Source organism: Psittacula echo (assembly GCF_963264785.1).
Source record: "Psittacula echo genome assembly, chromosome: 2".
Lineage (NCBI taxonomy): Eukaryota > Metazoa > Chordata > Aves > Psittaciformes > Psittacidae > Psittacula > Psittacula echo.
The window spans coordinates 54,490,584-54,510,317 of NC_137737.1; the positions used below are offsets into that span (position 1 = coordinate 54,490,584).

General features: G+C 43.1%; 1 protein-coding gene across 1 annotated transcript in view; it reads left to right on the forward strand.

Moving 5' to 3' along the window:
* ACVR2B (activin A receptor type 2B) overlaps nucleotides 1-16,899 on the forward strand; it is a 97,895-nt gene extending 80,996 nt beyond the window's left edge. The window contains exons 3-11 of the mRNA XM_080610657.1: nucleotides 609-718; nucleotides 2,088-2,239; nucleotides 3,276-3,419; nucleotides 4,528-4,671; nucleotides 5,548-5,696; nucleotides 9,342-9,456; nucleotides 12,136-12,274; nucleotides 14,661-14,791; nucleotides 16,363-16,899. Coding sequence (XP_080466783.1) covers nucleotides 609-718; nucleotides 2,088-2,239; nucleotides 3,276-3,419; nucleotides 4,528-4,671; nucleotides 5,548-5,696; nucleotides 9,342-9,456; nucleotides 12,136-12,274; nucleotides 14,661-14,791; nucleotides 16,363-16,557 — 1,279 coding nt within the window. The 3' untranslated portion in view covers nucleotides 16,558-16,899. The remainder of the gene's footprint in view (nucleotides 1-608; nucleotides 719-2,087; nucleotides 2,240-3,275; nucleotides 3,420-4,527; nucleotides 4,672-5,547; nucleotides 5,697-9,341; nucleotides 9,457-12,135; nucleotides 12,275-14,660; nucleotides 14,792-16,362) is intronic.
* The last annotated feature ends 2,835 nt before the right edge of the window (nucleotides 16,900-19,734 follow it).

Here is a 19,734-nt window from a genome sequence, read left to right on the forward strand (position 1 = left end):
CACAACCTGATTTTCTTAAAGGCTTTTGTGCAGAATAAGTTTTTTTAAGAGACGGCACTTTAAAATTAAACCTTAAAAAAACCCAACAAAACCTGCAGCTGGACTGTTGGTACTGCTGTCTGGTGCCCTTCTAGAGTTAGCGATGCTAAAGTCTGTGGGAGCAGTCTTAGCTCAGCTCTTGTCTTATGTGCTTTATGGCACAATCTTTAATTGCATGATCAAATACTCCTCTGCCCTGACAGCATACATATGGGCTGTGAGAAAGACACTGTTCAGAGAATGAGGCATCTCTCCATCATTTTTCTGCTTCTCATTCAGTTAGTGGTGGCGGCTGTTATTTATTACTCACCATCTAATGCCTTCAATACATATGGAAGCATTTGTTTCCTTTACGGTCTTTTCAAGGGTCTTTGCTATCCACTGGGGTACTTGAGTGCCAAGTTGTTTTCTGTAAGTGGAGACTGCTGATCTGTGCAGCTCAGCAGCAGGAGAAGGCACATGGAGAAGACGATTCGGGGCAGGTCAGCTCCCAAAGACAAGAGGCTGGAGTTGGCTGATGTTGTTTTCTCTCTTCCCTTTATTGCCGTGTCTGTCCATCCCTCATGCAGGCAGGAGTGTGTAGCCACAGAAGAAAACCCTCAAGTGTTTTTCTGCTGCTGCGAGGGCAACTATTGCAATGAGAAATTTACCCATTTGCCTGAAGTCACCGGCCCAGAAGGTGAGTGACTGGGTGGATGGGCAGTTGTGGTCTCTTCCTCTAGACCCGGTTTGTGATAGCTTTGTTGGTTCTTGGTGTGGAGGTTTTGGTCGTTGAGGGAAAAAAAAAGTACATCCAGCAGGACACAAAGTACCATTTTGGCTACAAAGGCCAGAAATCCTTCTGCTATGGATCTTTAAGAATAGTTTCACTCCATGAATAAAGTGTGTTGTAACAACACCTTGGATCCCATCAGTATAGATTAGGTTTTCTTTATAGTGGACATTCATAGTGGGATATTACAAAACAAAATCACACACTAGGGGAAGAGGGTAGAGTGATTTATACAGCATGGATCAGGACTTAAACTCTTAACGAGGTATTTGACACCTTTGTCATTAATTTTCATAGGTCTCGGGTCTCCAAATACTTTGAGCATCTGAGATTTTTGCATTCGATTGCTATCTCGCTCATCTGAGGATTGAAAGGGAATAGGTGTGCATGTCAGCTTTCAGAGCTTGTAGATATACTTCAAGGAAGAAAAGTAATAGCAGGTCCTTCTTCAAAGGCTAATAGAAAAAATTATTCTTCTAGCTAACGCTTGCTAAAGTATCATTCAGTAAAATTATTAAAGCAGGTGGATCTTTTCCTTAGGATGGGTTCTTTTGCAGTCAACTACCTACGTTTACTGAGATGTTCCAATAGACCGTTATCAGATTTTCCTGGGCTTTCCTGTTAGGTTTTAATTGTTTACAGATGTTTTATTATCTCCTGTTATTAACGTACGCGTAGCAACCTAGTAGCAAATATTCTTTCTCTCACAGTTTTTTGTTTAATTTGGCAAGTCTTGCTATTTTTTCCTTCCCTGTCTCCAACATAGCAACATGGCTCCATTTAGTATTCCCATTGTTTGTGTCTCAACTGCACTGATGTAATTTGGAACAAGAACTACTGTGGGAATAGTGCATTTGATTGTGGCTGCGGCAGCATTTTACTAAAAACTGACATCTTGTCAATCACTGTAAGAGGCAAAGCAATGCTGCAAGGGATTTCGTGCTCACTTAATACATTCAGAAGGGTTAAGAAGAGGAAATGTTCTGCTTTTATGTATCCTGGCAAGAAATACCCATCTTAAATAAAGGTCAGATGGAGGCTCGGCTTGCACGGTGTGGTTTGGACCATTGTAATTCCATTACTGAAAGCCATATGGAAAAGAGTAAAGTACAGAGCCTTATGAATGCTGCTGGATGTGCTGGGTCATGCCGCTAAGCATTGTCAACTTTGGAGCAGAAGGAAGGATGGAGTTTGGTTGCATTTGGGCATGTAGTTGACAGTGCTGTTGCATGCCTAAAGGGTCCTTTCCCACATTTACCCTGATCTTTTCTCACAGTCATATACGAGCCGCCGCCGCCAACACCCTCCCTGCTCAACATCCTGGTGTACTCACTGCTTCCCATTGCTGTCCTCTCCATGGCCATCCTCTTGGCCTTCTGGATGTATCGTCACCGCAAGCCTCCCTACGGGCACGTCGACATTAATGAGGTGAGGATGTTGCTTCCCTTTACTTGGACCTTACAAAAGGCATGGAGGCTGCTCACTATATGTTCATGTCCACTTTTGCTTCACTCTCCTTAGATGGCCTAACTTCTTTCTGTTTTTAAAGTTGGTGGTGCAGTTGGCCTCTGTGCTAGTTATTCCCTGGTGGGGCTGATGGGTTTAGATAGGGTTATCAAGATGTCTGAGATTCCTAAGGGATGCAGTTACACAGCCCTGCTTACTGGCTATCTTTCCCCTCCAAACTCTCAATCCCATTGCTTGTTTTAAGCCAACTTTGCAGAGAAAGAGATCAGGGACATGATAAAGTTCCTACCAGCTTTATGGGGCTAGGGGAAATGCTTTCCCTGTTGAAGCTCAGTTTTTATGAGCCATCAGTGAATGCATGTACGAGGTCATCCTCATGGCCCAAAGCCATCAGGAACTGGTCCTTGCTGGCTCTGCTGTACTCTGAGCATTCTGGTTTCTTTTGAAGGGCTGAGCAGCTACCTTCCCCTCCCTCCCTCCTCTGCCTGTTATAGCCCATACTGTAAGCCTTTCTCATCTGAAAGCAGATAGGACAGAACTCCAACCTCACGCGTCCTGTGAGGTTGCATTGTTCTCCTGGACAAATGCAGTTTAAACAGATAAAATCTTTATGATGCTGACAGACCTGTTTACTGCCCATTGCAGGGGTTATGTGAAAAATGCCTAATGAAGTGCAAAGCATTGGGAGGTTTTGGGTGTAGTTGGCTGTTGGGTCACACAGATAAAAAAGTTCTTACTTTTGACAGGAGGTAACCTTGAGGTCATCACTGTTTTACAGCCCAAAATAGCTCTTGCTTTGAAAACATAGGAGAATTTGGGTTTTGCCAGAGGATGGCAGGTGGTAGTTCGACACACAAAATGACACTTGGAGGTGATTTGTATTAAATAAAATGTCACTTCTTTATACCTTTTTTTCCATCCACAGTCTCCCCATTGCTCCCTTCCCTTTGTTTTACAGTCCAGCTTCAGCTCGTGACAATGTTCTTCTCTCATGCAGGACCCAGGCCCTCCACCCCCTTCTCCCCTGGTCGGCCTAAAGCCTCTGCAGCTCTTGGAGATCAAGGCGAGGGGACGCTTTGGCTGTGTGTGGAAGGCTCAGCTGATGAATGACTATGTAGCAGTGAAAATCTTCCCTATTCAGGTAAGAAGGGCATCACATTAGGTTCTCACTCACTGGGCTGCCTCACCAGTGCTAAGATGCCCTAAGTGCCTTTGGAGGTTATGGTTTTTAAGACAATAACAAAGATGCATTTGGACTCTTCTTCTGGGGGAAAAAGCTCAAGGACCCTTCCTTCCTACAGTTTTCTCTATGTTATCTCGTATCTCATTATCAGAAGCTTCCTGTAGTAGTAGTTGTTGCAAGAAGGGCAAAAACAAGCACATTTTGAAATCTACAGGGTATTTTAACTTCACTGCAAATGTCTATGTTGTTAAAGTCCAACAAGGCAGTGTGCAGCTGCGATTCCCAAAATGCACACAAAAGCCCAAAGCCCTGGCTTTGTGTATACTGCTTGGGTAGATTGTAAATCGAGACCCAAACCTAGCAAACCGTTTACAGCTTACAAAGGCACAGCCCCTGCACTGTGAAAGCTAATTGCACTGCAGCATTTCTGTCAGCTCATGTCTTCCGCTCTAGGAAACCTTTGAACACTCCTGACTTCACTCTCTAGGAATTGCAGATGGAAAGAGTAAAGCAATCAAAAGTCAAATGAAAGAAGAATGACTGAAAAATGTTTGTGCTCCTCTGCTATCTCCTTCTTTGTTAATTTTTTGCCCCGTATTTGTTGTCATAGTATTGCTAAAGGAGATTTGCACATCTTCTGTCCAAACCAGCTGTGACCTACTAGTAAATATTCAATAGAGCCTAGATTAGATTTTGCAATCGTAACAATTACAGCTACAATGCAGATATGGGTGCTATATGCACAGGCTTTATTCTTGCAAGCATCCTTAAGAAATCTTGACAAGTCTTATTTCTCAGTGAGGTTGAGTTTGGATTCTTCCCCACACATGTGCTGTAGGGTATGAGCTGAGGATAATTTCGGAGAAGGGAGACTTGAGAACAGCATTTTCCAGTCTTTCTCCAGCATCTACACTTTAGGAAAACAGCCTCATTTTGAAGGGATACATCACATCTGAACATAGGAGGATGATGTTGAGAGGACTGTGAACAGCTCTGGCTGAGCTGAAGGAGCTGTTTTCTTTAAAGGGAAGCATGATCTTTGATGGTGCATTTCTCCCTGCTTTAGGATAAGCAGTCTTGGCAGAGTGAGAGGGAGATTTTCAATACTCCTGGCATGAAGCATGAAAACCTTTTGCAGTTTATCGCAGCAGAGAAAAGAGGGACAAACCTAGAGACAGAGCTCTGGCTGATCACAGCTTTCCACGATAAGGTAAGGTATCATTGCATGTACATTCTGGGAGGGAAGAGAGGTGGCTGGCTGTGAAACAGCAGGATTTGGTGTCTAATATTCTCCTAGAAGCTTTACTGTAATCTGTTCAGTTTCTCCATGGTGAGCCATGGCTCAGTGGTAGCAGAGAAGGGCTACAGCTCTCCTCCTTCAAAGGCCCTTAAACTTTCAAGGCTTCCCTGTACAAACATGGAATTAATAAAGATGGGACTTGGGGTGAGAGTCGGGCACAAAAGGCCACAGCTTACGTTTGTGGTGGTCACCATCTCTTAACGTGGGAGTTGGGTGTTGCAGACCATTGCAGTCCCAACTGACCCCTTGCAGATGGGCTCTGTGTTTACTTTTGAAGCTCGGGGCACATCTCCCATTTCATGGATTGCTTTAGTTATCGAACGTGACTAACACTTGAAATAAAACAAACATGCACAAATCCGGGGTTGAGCCAGCAGTGTTATCCCTCTGTTTAATCCAAGGTCTACTGAGTCAATCATTGCCACAACCAGCTGATATGATGCATAATCTTCTTGCATGGAAGGCTTTCTCCTATCTTAGGTTAGATGAATTGCTGCATTTTGAGATGATTTTGTTCCTTCCTTACCTCCCTCCCCTTCCCTGGCAGATTAGTAGACTCCTTTTTGACATCTAGATACTTTCTGTGCTGTCAAAGGCTGAGGACTGATGAATGCTTCTGGGGTTTATTTCTTCTTTTTTACTTGCACCAGTGAATTTTTTCTCCCTGTTAAATCAAGGTTCAAATTTCTCAAGCACTCATTAAAATAATTTTCTAAACTGATGAATTGGCACATCTGTCTCATAGCAGGGTCTGCAATTAAGAACATACGATGTCCTGTTTCACAGGGTTCTCTGACAGATTACCTGAAAGGCAACATTATCAGCTGGAATGAGCTCTGCCATGTTGCAGAAACAATGGCCCGTGGCTTGTCCTACCTTCATGAAGACGTCCCTTGGTGCAAAGGTGAAGGACACAAACCTGCTATAGCACACAGGTATGGCTTCTTTCATTGACACCATTCAACTGCTGTGTTCAAATGTTCGCAACCTCTTTGGAATTATGCTGTTGAATGGAAAAGGAAGAGGTTGTGCTTTTAGGAGGTAAATGCCTTTTAACCTAACAAATTCCATGCTAAGGCAAGATTTTTTTTCAGCCGTGTAGGAAATGGTGAAGAGCAAGTAAGTTTCTTGTCTGTGAAAAAGTTAGTATGATTGTTAGTGGTTTCTGGCAAACATCTGAAGGTTAGGTGCTTCCTTCTTTGATCAACTCTTTTCTTGACATGTAGTGGGAAGGGAAATCTAGCTGCTGAAGAATTGTGCTTGATAAATCGCATTATAATCTATGTATGTCTGTAGCCATACCAAAATGTGGTCCCTAATTTTCCCTAAGTGTTTTAGACTGATAACTCCACTGTGTGCCTTCCCACAGAGCTTTGACCGTTAGAAGAAATGGAGAAACTGTAGAAATGCAGAAAATGGCTGCTATATATTTTTCCCTGTATTTTATACTGCCCAAATCATACCGGGGGGGCTTATGAGAGACAGCAGAGCAGGGACCACAAAGCTTCTGAGTCTTCTTGGCACCCTCTTCAAACCATCTGGGTTGTAGGACCCTGGGGACAGCAGGAATCCAGAAAGCAGTGGGTTAAAGCATCCTCGTTGCAATAGTACTTATTTTAGCCCTTCTCCAAAGTCCTACATTGCTTGCCCTGGACTAAAGCATCTCTACCAGGGGTATGCTAGTGGCACGGCAGGAGGGGGGAGTTTTCCAGAAGGGATTTACATGGGCTATGCCCTAATCCGCAGCTGTACTACCCTGCCACCCACCACATTTCATCTAGGAGGGACTTAAACCCCGTGTCCAGCTGCAGCAATTTTGTACCCTGTCTAGTGCGGCTGTCTTCATCTGTGGCAAGATAATCCCTTTTTTGCAGGAGTGTCCCTGCCCCCAGAACAGCCCCCCTACCCAAACCTGAAGGTTCCTGAGAGCTGGGGGCTGTTGAAAGAGCCTGCAGCTGCCTTTGTGCTGCTCCTGGAGCTGACCTCTGTGTCCCTGACATTTGTCCCTGTGGAATAAAGGCAGTGGTTTACACATGAAAATTCCTGAGGGTGGGGAGCAGCGAAAGGCTTTAAAGCAACAGATCGTGCTCATTAGTGTCCCCATCCATTTAGCAAATTATAAAAGATGGAGAATGCACTATTTGTGTGAACTTAGCACATACCTACTGAAGAGGGATTTCGGAACACAGGGGATTTCCCTTGGATTACCCTGTTCCTCTCAGTTTTATTTTTGCTTTAAAAGAAAATACCAAATGCATTTGAAACTGGGGGGGAGGGCGGGTATTTATGAATGGCTTCACACAAAGCATGTGAAGATGCTGGGGTTGCCAGGTGGAACTCCCCGAGTCACTGCTGAGCCGGGCTTCAGCTAACTCCTTACTGGCCCCCGGCATTACAAAAAGGATTAAGGTTATGGGATTGCTTGTTGGTGCGAAAGTGCCCCCACGTGGAGGCTGAAAATAAAATCTTTGGTATCTAAATCAACGCGCCCATCATTCACAGTCCCCTCACTCCCTTATTCCCTAGTTTAAGGCATTGCACGGGAAAAGATATATATTTATTTTTGAGGCCACTTTCCTTTATCTCAGTGACCATTTTAGTATGGTCTAATGCATGTGATGTTATTGGGAATTCTACTTGGCATGGCTTGGATCAGCTATTTCTCCCTGTCCTGTATGTGTTTGCATTGCAGCTCACATGTGCCAGTTCAAGATGGTTTGTGGAAGGAAGTAAGCAAAGCATGGAAAAAATGGGGAAATGTACAGAAATAGTGGGAAAAAAGGAAGCACAAAGGGAAATTACTGCATCGTGTATCAAGATGTAGTAGTTAACTGTTGCATGCCCAAAGGGCAGTGTGGGTGAACAAGATGCCCAGACAATAATACTGGTTTACATTTCACTTTGGAAATGTATCGTTCAGGCAGATGGTCTGAGCATTTCTATGTGCTCCTCATTTCTGTGAATCACCATTTTGGAAAAATCTTGCACACAATCTGTACCATCCTGGAGGGCATAATCCCTTAATGCTGGCTGAGCAAAGGCGTTTATCTATGTCATTAGATGATGGCTGTTTTCTAAGCTTGAGGGAAAACTGCTATAGCATGGAAGCAGTCCCTAAGATGACAGGTATTAGGTAAACGGTGGTTTTCTGTGTAACAGGGGGGTACGAATGTTTTGCAGCCTCTGCAAAACTGTATGGTGTCCCTAGAAACCTGATGTGTCCCCCTGAAATAATAGGGACTGTTTTCTGCTGGCATTCCATGGCTATATGATGCTCTCCAACTTCCCACCCACTTTTCCCATCTTAATCCTTGAGCCAGAAATTTCTATCATGCTGTAATTAGTTTAGAAAGGAAAAATCCGCTTTTAAGCTCAAAATCAGAGGCTGGGTGGTACAGAATGATTTTTGCTTGTGGTGCTTTGAGCTGGTCTTCTGGTATCTGAAGCCACAGCGAGCAGCCCTTCTCTATGGTCCAGCAGTTCCTCTCTTCCCAGAGAATTTTGACAGGTCTCTCTAGTGTGGAACAATTGTATCTGCCCTCATTAATTATTTGTGCAGGCCTGCAATGTCCTGCAATCAGCAGGGTCACTGAGTGAATTGATGATAGGGAAATTATAATGCTGAGCATACAGGACAATTGCCATCTGCTGTCTGAGGTCTGTAATTTAATTAGATTGCCAAACATTCCTTTTCAGATGAAAATGCGGGAAGCCCAGGGAACAGGGCTCAAGTGGATAGGCATCTCAGTGTGACCCTCCTCCACCCTCCTCCCCTTTCCAGCCCCTGCAGATTTACCTGAGCTGCCCTGAAACAGTCCCACTACAGCACAGGACTGACATGAATGTCTCCTTAAAGCCGCCTTCAAGGACAGACCCACCATCTCTACTGCAAATGCTTATACCTGCCTGTCAGCTGCCTGGTCCGATCCCAACAGCCTTTCTGAGTGTGGGCTCACCCCCTTCCCTGCTTGCTTTCCAGCTCTCTGAATTCTCCAGGGAAGATCAATCAGGCAATTAAAACAAGTGCAGTAGATGACTATGTCAAAAGTCTGTTGAAGCATATAGCCAGGGTGAAGAGAGTCTCACCAGCATCTGCTAATTTCCAGGAAGATCTAATTTTGTAGAGGGAACCAAACATCCTTACTAGGATAAAGAATATATGAACCCCTTAACCTGTCTTGCTTTTGTTGTTGGGAGTGAGAAATACAAGGCCGTAGAGGAGGGGGTCCGCAGCTGGTGCTCAGAGCAAGAAATGGTGCTTTATGCTGCCTGTTCTAATTAAAACACTGCCTTCATATCACTCCTTCATTTAGTTTGAGGTTAATTCATCGTAGAATTTGGTCAACTCTGTGCTGAGCAGCACAGGGCTGCTTGGTCTTGGTTGTGTTTTAGGGATATGGGCAGTGAGGAGCAATCAAATTTGCCAGTGCTGGCCATGATGGACAGCCGGGTAAGGAAGGAAGGAGTTGATTTACTGGGGGCTGCTAAGCCTATAGACTTACAACATGGTGTGTTGCAATGTGATTTGGCTGTGTGCCATAATAAACCCTTCCCAAACTTGCTTCTTGGCTTGTCTGTAGGGACTTCAAGAGTAAAAATGTCTTGCTGAAGAACGACTTGACGGCAGTGCTAGCCGATTTTGGACTAGCTGTACGGTTTGAACCTGGAAAACCTCCAGGGGACACTCATGGACAGGTAATCGTTATCTTTAACAATCACATTTTAAAAAGTTGGGCTTGCCAAAGCTCCTTGCAAGTGGGGGAAGTTTGTGTAGTTTTAATTCTCTTTGAGGTATGTATTTTCCATAAAAGCTTGTGGTCGGTCATAAATTCCAGGAGTTGCTTTGATCTGGGTGAGCTGGGAGAGTGCTCAAACCCTCCTGACCACCATGCAGGTGAGGTCATGCCAGCCCTGGGGCCAGGCACCTTCTTCCCTCAAACATGGGACTGTTGACTTTTTATTGTCTAGGTATTAAATATTCATAGAATCATAGAATACCAGGTTGGAAGGGACCTCAAGGACCATCTGGTCCAACCTTTTTAGGCAAAGCATGACCTAAACTTGATGTGCCAGCACCTTGTCCAGCCAAATCTTTAAAGTGTCCAGTTTTGGGGAGACCACCACTTCCCTGGGGAGATTATTCCAATGACGGATTGTTCTCATTGTGAAAAATTTTCCTCTTGTGTCCAATTGGAATCTCCCCAGGAGTAACTTGTGCCCATGACCCCTCATACCTTTTCCCATGTGACTCCTTGTAAAAAGGGAGTCTCCATCTTCTTTGTAGCCATCCTTTAAGTACTGGAACATGGTGAGAAGGTCTCCCCTGAGCCTTTCTTTCTCAAGTTTGAAAAAAAAGTTCTCTCGGCCTTTCCTTATATGGCTTCTCAGCCCTTCGATCATCTTTGTGTTTCTTCTCTGGACCCTCTCTAGCCTGTCCCTATCTTTTTTTGTATATTGGGAACCAAAACTGAACTCAGTATGCCAGGTGTGGCCTGACAAGCACTGAGTAGAGTGTTATGATGACTTCCTTTACCTCTGCTGGTGGTGCCCTTGTTGATGTAACCCAGCCTTCTGCTGGCTTTCTTTGCCCCAGCAGCAACTCATATTGAGATTGTTGTTTACCGGGATCCCTGGTCCCTTCCAAAGAGCTGCTCCCCAGCAGGGTAGATCCCAGCCTGTGCTGCTCTCCTGGATTACGTTTTTCCAGGTGCAAGACCTTAAACTTGTCCTTATTGTACTTCATAAGATTCTTGTTAGCCCACTCTTCCAGCCCAACCAGGTCTTCCTGCAGGGTGGCTCCCCCTTCCAAAGTGTCCACTTCCCCACCCAGTTTGGTGTCATCAGCAAACTTCATCAGGGTACCACTGATCCTATTACCCAGATCATATACGAAGATATTAAACAGCGTTGGGCCCAACATCAGTCCCTAGTGGACCCCAGCTGGAAAAGGAGCTATTGACCACCACCCTCTGGGTACAGGCAGTCAGGCAGCTCCCCACCCACTGCATGGACCACCTGTCTAGACTGTAGCACAAATATTAATACTCCTAAATATTAACACTAATACTACAATGCATATATTAGTGCTCTAAAAATCATTCATTTAGTTTTAAGAGTTCAGCCAGGGTGGCTGTTGGGTGACTTTTACCAGCAGCAGATCTTGTGAGCTGGCTGTGCAGTGCTTCAACGATATAGTATGTTTTTATAGGTTCTAAATTTTCTGCCTTTGCATTGCAGTGAGCAGCCCCTCATTCAGATGATCTTAAGGTCCTTTCCAGCCCTCGCTATTCTGTGATTCTGCTCTTGTGCCGGGGCACAGCAAGGCCAGCATCCCCTGCTTGTGCCTTTGGGGTTTTCTAAGTGTTCATCTCCAATGCAGGCTGCCTTTTTTACTTTTATCTCAGAAGGAGTGAAGTTAGTCCCTCCCAGCTTTCCTTATTTTTGCCACTTTATTTTTGTCTTTTGCTGAGTTTTTGCATACTTTTTTCACATCCTGCCTTTCCCCTGTCCCCACTGACTCAGGTAACAGCAAGAACAGAGAAGAATTTTCTAAAAGAATGTATTACAGGAGTTTCAAATCCCATGCTAAAAAGGTGCTTTTCCCCTGGCTCTTCTCACCACTCTCCTCCAGTATGGGCTGTAATTCTGCCACTTATATAATCACAACTACATGAGGAGCTTAGTATGGCTCCGGCTGGACTAAACACAACTGTAATGAGGACTGAGTCCCCTCAAATTGGTGAGAGGGGATCTTTTCCAAACTAGATCACAGCAAGCCAGGGCAGGGTAGACTTTGCAGGGTTCATGCTTTACTGCTCCTGTGGTTAAAGGAGACTTGTTTTATCCAGGGGTGTCAAAACAATACCTTTTCCTACCATTTCAGGATGTATCAATTTTACTCTTTTTTTTTCATATAGTTAACTTTTTGAGTGAAAGGGGGTTGAACTTTCAACAACGATGATAACCAAGTCTGAGTTGACCTCAGGATGTTTGATGTCTCCAAAGACAGCATTTTCTCATGGAGCGTATGCTGCCAGAGCAAGATGCGGTGGGATGCAGGGAAGGCAGAATTCCATCCGTACTTACCACACCACACTGTGTTTAAATTAGGCCTGTAACGTACCCTGAATGAATATCACACACATAGTCATGCACTTCAGCTTTTTCTTTCAGATAGCTTATCTAGACTCCAGTGATCTTAATGAGAATCTGTGTCAGAAAAAACAGCTCCCTTTTTCCTGTTTTCCGAGTGTGGTGCAACTTTAGCAGAAGTAGCCTTAAGGCTAATGAAACCGGCTGTCACTCATCTACAACCAGCGAAGGCTGATGGACCCAACTAGAATGTAATCTAAGTTGTGGTTTTTTTCTCTGTAGGTGGGAACAAGGAGGTATATGGCTCCCGAAGTGTTAGAGGGAGCAATCAACTTCCAACGAGACGCCTTCCTGAGGATAGACATGTATGCAATGGGACTGGTGTTGTGGGAACTAGTCTCCAGATGCAGAGCAGTTGATGGTAAGAAGAAAGATTGTCTCTTCCCTGGGGAGGGCTTTGTTTCAGCATTGTTTAGTGGTCCAGACAGTGGGCCAGTCTTTGTGGGTTTGGGTTTTTTTAAATTAATAGTAATCAATGGCATATTTTTATTAAGCAGCTAACCTGTTTTTCACTTGCATATTTTTTAGCATAATCTGTCATTCTCTGTAGATAATAACCTTTGTAGTGTTCAAGTCTCAACGTGCTTTTAACTGTGCTGGTTACATTGCAAATTGCCTGAGAACTCAGAGGGAGGAGGAGTAGGTGATTCCTCCATCAGTGGTGGGTGTCCTGTAGCCCTTAGCCTGCTCTGTGCTGCTCTCCGTGGCACTCTGCATTCCTGCCCATGACCAAAGCAGGCTTTGGGCTTCAGCTTGGCTGTCACACCTCACTTCTGCTGGCAGTGTAGTAGCCTGAATGGAATGCCCAGAAATGAAGCACCTTGATGAAGTAGCAGGAACAAAGGCTGGAAGAATCTTCTTGGGTCAGCAAGTCCATTTCCCTGCTATCATAAGTCGTTAGGTATTAATCTTTGACTTTTGCTGATCAAGCTGCCTGTCAGCAGTGGGAAGAGTTTGTTGTTCCATGTAGAGTTTTGGAGGATCTCACTTTCTCCTGCATGATCCAAAAGAATGAACTTTCATGGTGTCTCCTTTCTCAGTTGTTTTTTTTGTGATTTTTTTTATCCTAATATGATGCTGCAAAATGGGGCATCTTTTCTGTCCAAATAGCACTTCTGCCCTTTGGTGACACCCTTGCCATTTGCAGGACCTTGCCCCAGTCAAGGAAGCAATCATTTCATTGTAGTAGCTCCAAGGCTGCTTGCTCCAACTTCTTTCTTCTTGTATGGATATGGGTGCTCATATGTGAACAGTACCTCACCTGGACTTCAAATGTTTTTATTAGTATTACAGTAGGACCAAAGAGCCAGTCAATCTTACCACACAGGTGTGTGGCAAGAGAAGCCTTTTTCTTCAAAAGCTTTCTTCAAAAATTTGCTATCTAACCAGACAAAATGGTGGAGGAGCAGGAAGGTAGGAGCACAGTGGGGTTTAACAGTGGTACTTGTGTAGGAATGACACTTCTCTGTTGAGACTCCCCAAATAAGCATTTGGAGTTTTAGACTGTCATGTTTGTGATTTCCTTCTAACTCTTCTCATGCAGCAGCTGGCCAACATACTACAAATGCTATACAGAACACCATTAAATCAGAGGGAAGGCTTCCTTTAGAATGATGGGGAGTTACATTGAACCTCATCTGCATTTCTAGCTCAGAAGTGGTGTTTTGTAAACAACAGATTTGGCTTGAAGATCATCAGTGCAGCTCTCCATAGCCTTGATCCCTCTTGGAGCAAGAGGAAGGGAAGGTCATGAACGTTACTGTGCCATCTCTGGAACAAGTGTTTCAGTTTGGTTTAGTGACTGGTGTGCCATGTCAACAAGAATAACGATAAGCTGGTTTACTGATTTCATTTCTTTTTTTTTTTAGCATACCTAAACATCACATTGTTGGTGTCACCAGCTGAAGTGCTCAGCACTTACTTAATTCTGGAAAGGCCCTCTTGAAATATCTCCACTCCTGAAAGAGGTCACTCTTTGCTACCAAGAAACCATAAGTGATGCCATGGAGCACTCTGAGAAAGCCCATCAGTTAAGCTAGGCTGATGTTTGTGAGAAAGCATCTACACATTGCCAAAAGCCAAATGATGTTCCAATAAGCAGAAGTTACTGCTACCATCCAGCATCTGCACTGATACTCGTAACAGTTGTCTCATTCCTGTGGCCCATAGCAGTTCACAGCCGTAACTGGTATAACTAAACCATTCAGGGATCAGTTTGCACTTAGGAGCTGGTACTTGGGATGAGTGCATCTGGCTCCAGCGAGCCAGGGCTGACTCAAACCTATGACAAGCCAGATCACAAAGCAAGAAATTTAAGTGTTCTGTATACTTGACCATGCTAGTCAGTGCCTAAAATAAAATTATGCTCATGCTGAAACCTTTCTCTAGGTTATTGCGTGTTCAATTGCTATGCGAGGATGCGCTGATTTGCCCTTTCTATTAAAATAAATCATAGACTACCCGACAAGCCTCCTCAAGAAGGGCAGTGGGATTGGGAGGCCCGGCTGAGGGTTCAGATTCTTAACTTGATGAGGTGGAAAATGCATAAGCCAGACAGACAGCAGGGACAGCAAAGTCCATTGTGCAGAAAGAGTATAAATCACATTTGTCTGCAGTGACATGTGAACTTCAGGCTTTGCTGCAGTGGATTGAGGTTGCTCTGGAGCCACAGCTCACTCATGCATGGGGAGGATGTGGCTCTGTGGAGGACATTTCTGTACTGACCCGGTTCTTTGTGTGCACCTTAGGTCCAGTGGATGAATACATGCTGCCTTTCGAAGAAGAAATAGGTCAGCATCCATCCCTTGAGGACCTGCAAGAAGTAGTGGTTCACAAGAAGATGCGCCCTGTGTTCAAGGATCACTGGCTGAAACACCCCGTACGTCCCTCCTGGTTAACGGTGGAAAATGTTTTCCTGTGTGATTGGAATGAGGGATGTGGTTATGCATCACTTGTAGGCTTCATGGGGAAGCTAACGAGTCCACCCTGGTGCATGGACCTGCTCGCCAGTGCTAAAGAGAGTCAGTGCTGGGAATGAGGGGTCACTCAACACCTTCATGTTCCCCTTTCCATTTTTCCTTCTATTTAGAGAGTAAATTAGCTAATTAAAGGCAGCCAGTGCTAAACATGGAGTGTCTGGTGGTATAGTAGGATTCCTTCAATATGGTGAAAGAATGGAAAATAAAGTCTTTTTCATTAAGAAAATGATCCATAACATAAGAGATGCGTACCTCACAAACTAGAGAGATGCAAGACTTGAACAATTTTTTGAGGAAAAATTAATTAGATGTGAAGCAAGCAGGCAATGAAGCAAAATGCAGTATGGGTTTCCCAGAGGTAGGTAATTTCAGGCTTGCATTTTTAATAAAAGATATTATTTTTTTCAGACTGAGAAACTAAGCAGATGATGAAATCTCACAGGGCTTCAGAAAGAAGCTAAATGCCTCTATTCGGACCAAACTGCCATGGTTTTGGCTAGTCTCAGGTGTATTAACTCACTGCCTCGAAGTTGAGGGCTGTGGGCTGTAGGCTGTAAGTAAATATGAGTCTTCAGTTCAAATGAGGGTTCAAGTAAGAGCTGCGCTCTTCCAGCAGTGTTGAATTTAGTTATTCTGGTTATATAGAATCATAGAATGGTTTGGGTTGGAAGGGACCTTAAAGCTCATCCAGTTCCAACCCCCTGCCGTGGGCAGGGACACCTTCCACAAGGCCAGGTTGCTCAAAGCCCCATCCAGCCTGGCCTTGAACACTGCCAAGGATGGGGCAGCCACTGCCAGTGCCTCATCACCCTCACAGGAAGAATTTTTTCCTAGTTTCTCTTCAGAAGTGACTGCAAACAAAGCAACGATTTCACAGTACCTGATATGGTGCTGCCAGCTCTCGTGGTTTTATCATGGGAATCGTGATACTTGATGTCTTTTAATGCTTTAACTGACGAATCTTGGGCTATATTTTTATATTAAAAAAGTACTTTTGAGGCTATGAAAAAAAGCTGTATATGACCAAGCTGTATAGCCCTAGAAAGCAAAAGCTTAAAAAAATCTCAAAACACGTATTTAAAGTCACTTTTAATGCTTATCTCATGCTAATTGGCATAATTTTTTGAATTGGCATGATGTTTGGAAAATTTCCACAATAAAAACAATCAGCATTGGAATAACTTTCCCAGGGAAGTCATGGATTCCCCAACACTGGACATTTCTAAGATTTGGCTGAACAGGGTGCTGGGTTATCTAGTCTAAGTCATGCTTTGCTAAGAAAGGCTGGACCAGATGATCCTTGAGGTCCCTTCTGACCTGGTATCCTATGATTCTATGATATCATGGAGAAAATATTCTTAGTTATTCTTTACAGCATTAGGCTGTGTTAGTGGACCTCCCCATCTGCTGCAGACAGTCCCTGGAGCAGACTTTGGCGCTGACAGTGCTTTCTCCCCCTTGTTGCCTGCAGGGCTTGGCGCAGCTCTGCGTGACCATCGAAGAGTGCTGGGACCACGATGCGGAGGCTCGGCTCTCGGCGGGCTGTGTCGAGGAGCGCATTGCGCAGATCCGCAAATCTGTAAACGGCACTACCTCGGACTGCCTCGTCTCCATCGTGACGTCCGTCACCAACGTGGACTTGCCGCCCAAAGAGTCTAGTATCTAAGTCCTGGTTCACTTTTGTCTTTCCAGACTCAGTGGATTAAAAAAAAAAAAAAAGGAAAAGGTTTTAAGAAAAAACCCACACAAAAAAAAACAAAAACACAAAAATCCAACAAACACATGAATGCAGCTGCTATTTTATCTTGACTTTTTATTATTATTGTTATTATTATTATTATTATTATTTTGGATTGGATCAATTTTACCAGCACATTGCTCTACTGTATTAAAAAAAAGGACATTTCAGCAAGCATTCAGGTGCCGACTAATGAATGCAGAAAAGGTGCAGGTACCTCAGAACCTCAACAAACTCACTTCAGTTGTTTTTATTTTATTCAGTTTTCTGGGTTTCTCTTTATTGGTCTGTCTTCTGAGCAGAGCATCTGTGATGTAAAGGAAAACCACCTACCATCTTAGAAAACGCAATGCTGCAAACTGTGGAGGAAACTTAAGACTGTTATGTAAAGAATACACCTTCCTCAAAAGGATTTTTTTCCCCATTTTGTTTTGGTTTTGGGTTCAGTTCCTTTTGGTTCTCGGTTTTTTTTGGAAGTGAGCTTCAAAAAAAAACAGCAGATGTGTCTTTTACGGATCTAACGGGTGTCATTGTAACATGGAGAAAAAGTAACTGGGCAGAGAATGTTAATTCTTGATGGTAGAATCAAAGGGGGGAGCGTAGAATAGGGGTGGGGAGAGTGACGTTGGATTTGGCAGCATTTGGGGAAACATCATTTGCTATGGAGCTACTTCTCAGGTAACCATAGAGGAGAGGAAGGACGTTTCTGGGCAGAGTATTAACGACTGCAGAGTGTGGAGAAAGCTGAGTTAAAGAGCCAGTGGTTGTAATCAAGGCACTAGTTCTTTCTTCCTCCCGTATCTCAGGCTTGGGTGGTAACAGAACAAAGCAGAACTATAATTACCTTTTATTTTTCAACTCCAGGTAGTAATGAGAGGGATGCTTTTAAGCCATGTAATTGGAAGAGGTGGGAAAGTGTGTTTGCAGACGCACTTTGGTAAAAGACTGGAAGATGGCAAAATTTTTGTATCTTACTTTAATTGTGAGTCAGTTCAGCAAATTCGGCCTTGGGGTCGGTGATCTGTCAGCCCAAGCTACGGGTGCAGACGGTGGAAAAAGGAAAAGTGTGAAAACTGGCTCTATAATTTTATTTTTTTTTTCCGTATTAATTTGGGCTTAGGGGGTCGTGGGAATGCCTGAACCGGTGGCAGATGGCTCCTGTAGCATCTGAGACACCTGTAAGCTGCCCAGCTACAGGAGGCAGAAGCAGCTCAGCAGCAGCAGTGATTATCGCAGCATCTCTCCGACTGGTTTCTTTGACGCTGCTTTCTCCTTGCTCTGTGACAAAACTCTTTTGTCTTAAAGTGGTGCATATTCTAAAATACCATTACTCTTATTATGCCATAAACTCGCTCTAGTCAGTGAATGTTCCTAATGCTGCTGATTCAACATTGAAATATTTTTTTAATTTGCAAAACATGCAATGTTTAAAAAAAGGAAAAAAAAAAAACCTAAAAAAAAAAAAAGAAAACCAACAAACACAAAACACACACGTTACGTGGCTTCCGAGGTTTAAACTGAAAAAAAAAATTAAAAACTTCACGACCACAGACCACCTCAAACCAGAAATACCTCAGAATTTTCTACTTGTATGAGTTTTATTATATATTTTGTTAGTTGTGTTGTCTTGTAGTAAGTATATTTTAATGTAAGTTGGCTTTTATGACAAGGGAGTTTTAAAAAAAGAAAAAAAAAAAAAAAAGGAAAAAAAGTTCCAAAATCTTTTAGGAAGTGCTACCATTTTTTTGTTTGTTTGTTTGTTTTATAAAGCACCATTGTAAATAACTGTATACAGTTGTAGAATAACTGCCTATATAAGGTACCTGGGCATTATTCACTCTTATTTGTGAAGGCTGTTTCCATTCTGTGTTATTTTTTTTTTTTGGTCTGTTTTAGTGAAAGGACAGTACATCTTTTTTTTTTTTTTTTTTTTTCTTTTATTATTTTTTTAATTTTTTTTTTTTTTTACTTTGAATATACCATGAATTCTGTGTCTTGCTGGACTGAAAAAGTTATGTCTATTGGATGGCCAGAACTTCTAAATTGTCCTGTGTATTAAGCCAAAATGCAGTCCTAAACTAATCACCCTGTAACAAAAATGTAAAAAGTGTGTATTATATAAATGAATTGGACTTCTCGCCACTGCCAAATTGTCAGCGTGCACCCTTGCACAGATATAATTTATTAAGCTAACAAAATGTCTGATTGGAGAAAATATAAAGAAAATTAAAATATATTTCTTGAAAAAATATAGCTTTAAAACCTAGAGGTCACAAATGAGGACATGGTCCTTTATCTTGAAGAGACATTAAGATAATTGCCTTAATTTGTCTATCTGAATAAAGTCTTAACCTATTCTTTCAAGTTACTGAATGTATATTGCATATTAGTATGTACACACATGTAACTGTATTTCTGTGTGTAGGTTTGGAAGTTTCTGTTTCTTGATGTGCTTCTGTTGAGAACACCTTGACAAAACCAGACAGAACGAAACCATTCTGACCAAGTGATGTCCCCGGTGGGGGTTGGCATCTTTGGGCCTGATGCTGCAACATACCTGTGCTTAGCGTTAAGCATGTAGGTAGCTCTTCTGGTGTCATGATGTTGGGCGCTCACTTAATGTTAAGCGTGGTTGTAAACATTTGCAGGATCAGTATTTTTCATGTTTAAGACATTTCTGCACTGAGATTTATATAAAATGTGACTATGTTTTAGAAGTGAAGTGATGTAAGGGTTGGGGTGGAGCGTAGAGCAGTTGAGATTGAGTGAATACTTGTTTCAAGGTGAGCTTGCTCCCATTTCCCCAGGAATGGGAGCCAGTTCATATTGCTGCAGAAAGAAAAAAGCTGTACTGTCTTTTAACTGTTATTATCTGTTTGCTGTTCTGGATTTTTTCCTTCAGCATTATGTGTTATGGCTAAAACAGGCTTATTACAGCAGTTGCTTTTTTTATCCTAATTTCTTTAAGAAGCTTTAAAGTATTTATTGAAAGTGCCATATGATTTTAATAGCCTATTAGACAGTCTCTGAAGTCTTCTCTTTTGAGAAAGCATAAACAAAAATTCTCACATGTAGCTTATCTTACTGTGGGGAACTGCACAACTA